This window comes from Quercus lobata, chromosome 4 (assembly GCF_001633185.2).
Source record: "Quercus lobata isolate SW786 chromosome 4, ValleyOak3.0 Primary Assembly, whole genome shotgun sequence".
NCBI classification, from domain to species: Eukaryota; Viridiplantae; Streptophyta; class Magnoliopsida; order Fagales; family Fagaceae; genus Quercus; species Quercus lobata.
This window is the reverse complement of record NC_044907.1, coordinates 18,755,319-18,757,296: the sequence shown is the minus strand read 5'-3', so window position 1 is coordinate 18,757,296 and position 1,978 is coordinate 18,755,319. Positions and strand designations below refer to the sequence as shown.

At 49.3% G+C, this 1,978-nt stretch overlaps 1 protein-coding gene across 1 annotated transcript; it reads left to right on the top strand.

Moving 5' to 3' along the window:
- Positions 1 to 232: 232 nt before the first annotated feature.
- LOC115984744 (uncharacterized protein K02A2.6-like) lies at positions 233 to 1,200 on the top strand. The gene is made up of 2 exons (XM_031107757.1): positions 233 to 654; positions 783 to 1,200. The coding sequence occupies exons 1-2, from the start codon at positions 233 to 235 to the stop codon at positions 1,198 to 1,200; spliced, it is 840 nt and encodes a 279-aa protein (XP_030963617.1).
- Positions 1,201 to 1,978: the final 778 nt, after the last annotated feature.

The window sequence follows — 1,978 nt, the reverse complement described above, 5'->3', positions numbered from 1 at the left end:
AAGAATGCAAGAGTATCTAGTTCGGGTTAAGCACCTTCAGACCCAATTTCATCACTTCCGCTTGACGCACGTACCCAGAAGTGGGAACACTCATGCTGATTCTCTCGCGACGTTGGCTACCTCCTCGGCTCAACCCCTACCTCGAGTCATACTGGTAAAAGAGATCCCCCGTCCACTAACAGAGAAGGCCAATGGGATTGGAATACATAACATCAGGGCAGGACCGAGCTAGATGGACCCTATCGTTCTGTACTTAAAGCATGACACCTTACCGGATGATAAGGTTGAGGCTGGCAAAATCAGGAGAAAAGCTACTCGATTCTGGCTGTCGGAGGACTCCAAGCTTTACAGACGCTCGTTCTCAGGGCCATATTTGCTGTGTGTGCACCCAGAGGCTGCAGAACTCATCCTGGAAGAGTTGCACGAAGGAATTTGTGGAAGTCACACGGGGGGTAGGTCTTTGTCTCACAGAGCCTTAACTCTCGGTTATTGGTGGCCGAGCATGCATAAGGAAGCCCTGGATTATGTGAAGAAGTGCGACCAATGCCAGAGATTCGCTCCGAGCATACACCAGCCTGGCGGAGAGCTGAACCCATTGTCCAGTCCCTGGCCATTTGTGCAATGGGGCCTAGATATACTTGGTCCAATCCCAAGGCAACAGGGAACAGAAAATTTCTTCTCGTCGGCACCGACTACTTCACCAAGTGGGTGGAGGCTGAGGCGCTGGCAAACATTAGGGACGTCGATGTCAAGAAGTTTCTCTGGAAAAATATAGTCACCAGGTTCGGTACCCCGCACACCCTGGTGTCGGACAACGGGCTCCAGTTTGACAGCAAAGCCTTCAGAAGGTACTGCAGTGAGCTAGGTATAGTTAACCGGTACTCCACGCCAGCTTACCCTCAGAGTAATGGACAAGCGGAAGCTGTCAATAAAACGATAATGAACGGACTGAAAAAGAGACTAGATGACGCGAAAGGGAGATGGGTAGAGGAGCTAGCCCATGTCTTGTGGACATACTGTACCACGCCTCGTAGGTCCACAGGGGAAACCCCTTTTTCAATGACCTATGGGGCCGAGGCTGTCATTCCATTGGAGGTGAACTTCCCAACCCAGAGGACCACCACCTTCTGCCCCGCTACCAATAACAAACTTCTGGAAAAGAGCTTGGACCTCATCGACGAGAGAAGATGGTTCACCTAGCTAACTATCAGCAGAAGCTCAAGCAAAGTTACGACACCAAGGTGAAGTCCAGACCATTAGCGCCTGGGGATCTAGTACTGAGGAAGGTCTTAGGCACTGCGAGGAATCCCGCATGGGGAAATCTCGGACCAAATTGGGAGGGACCGTACCGCATCACTTCTGTAGCCGGCATAGAAGCTACTTTTTGGAAGACTTGGACGAACGTGTAGTGCCACGCCCTTGGAATGTAAACAACCTGAAAGGTACTGTTATTAATGAAAGATATAATTTTTAAATGCCGTATTACTGTACAGTTACTTATTAAGTGTTAAATAGAACCCAAGTCCTGCATGGCTCCTCGGCCACAGACTTGGGGGAAATTAACTTAAACGGTAGTACCCAACAACTTGGAATGTCCTCCTCCAGCCACAGACTTGGGGGAAATTAACGCGGCAATTCTTATTACAGTTAAACAGAACCCAAGTCCTGCATGGCTCCTCGGCCACAGACTCCTCGGCCAAACAGACTTGGGGGAAATTAACCGCGATGCAATTCTTATTAAGTGTTAAACAGAACCCAAGTCCTGCATGGCTCTCGGCCACAGACTTGGGGGAAATTAACCAGCTATTCTTATTAAGTGTTAAACAGAACCCAAGTCCTGCATGGCTCCTCGGCCACAGACTTGGGGGAAATTAACCGCGATGCAATTCTTATTAAGTGTTAAACAGAACCCAAGTCCTGCATGGCTCTCTGGACCACAGACTTGGGGGGAAATTAACAATTGAGCTGTTCTTACCAA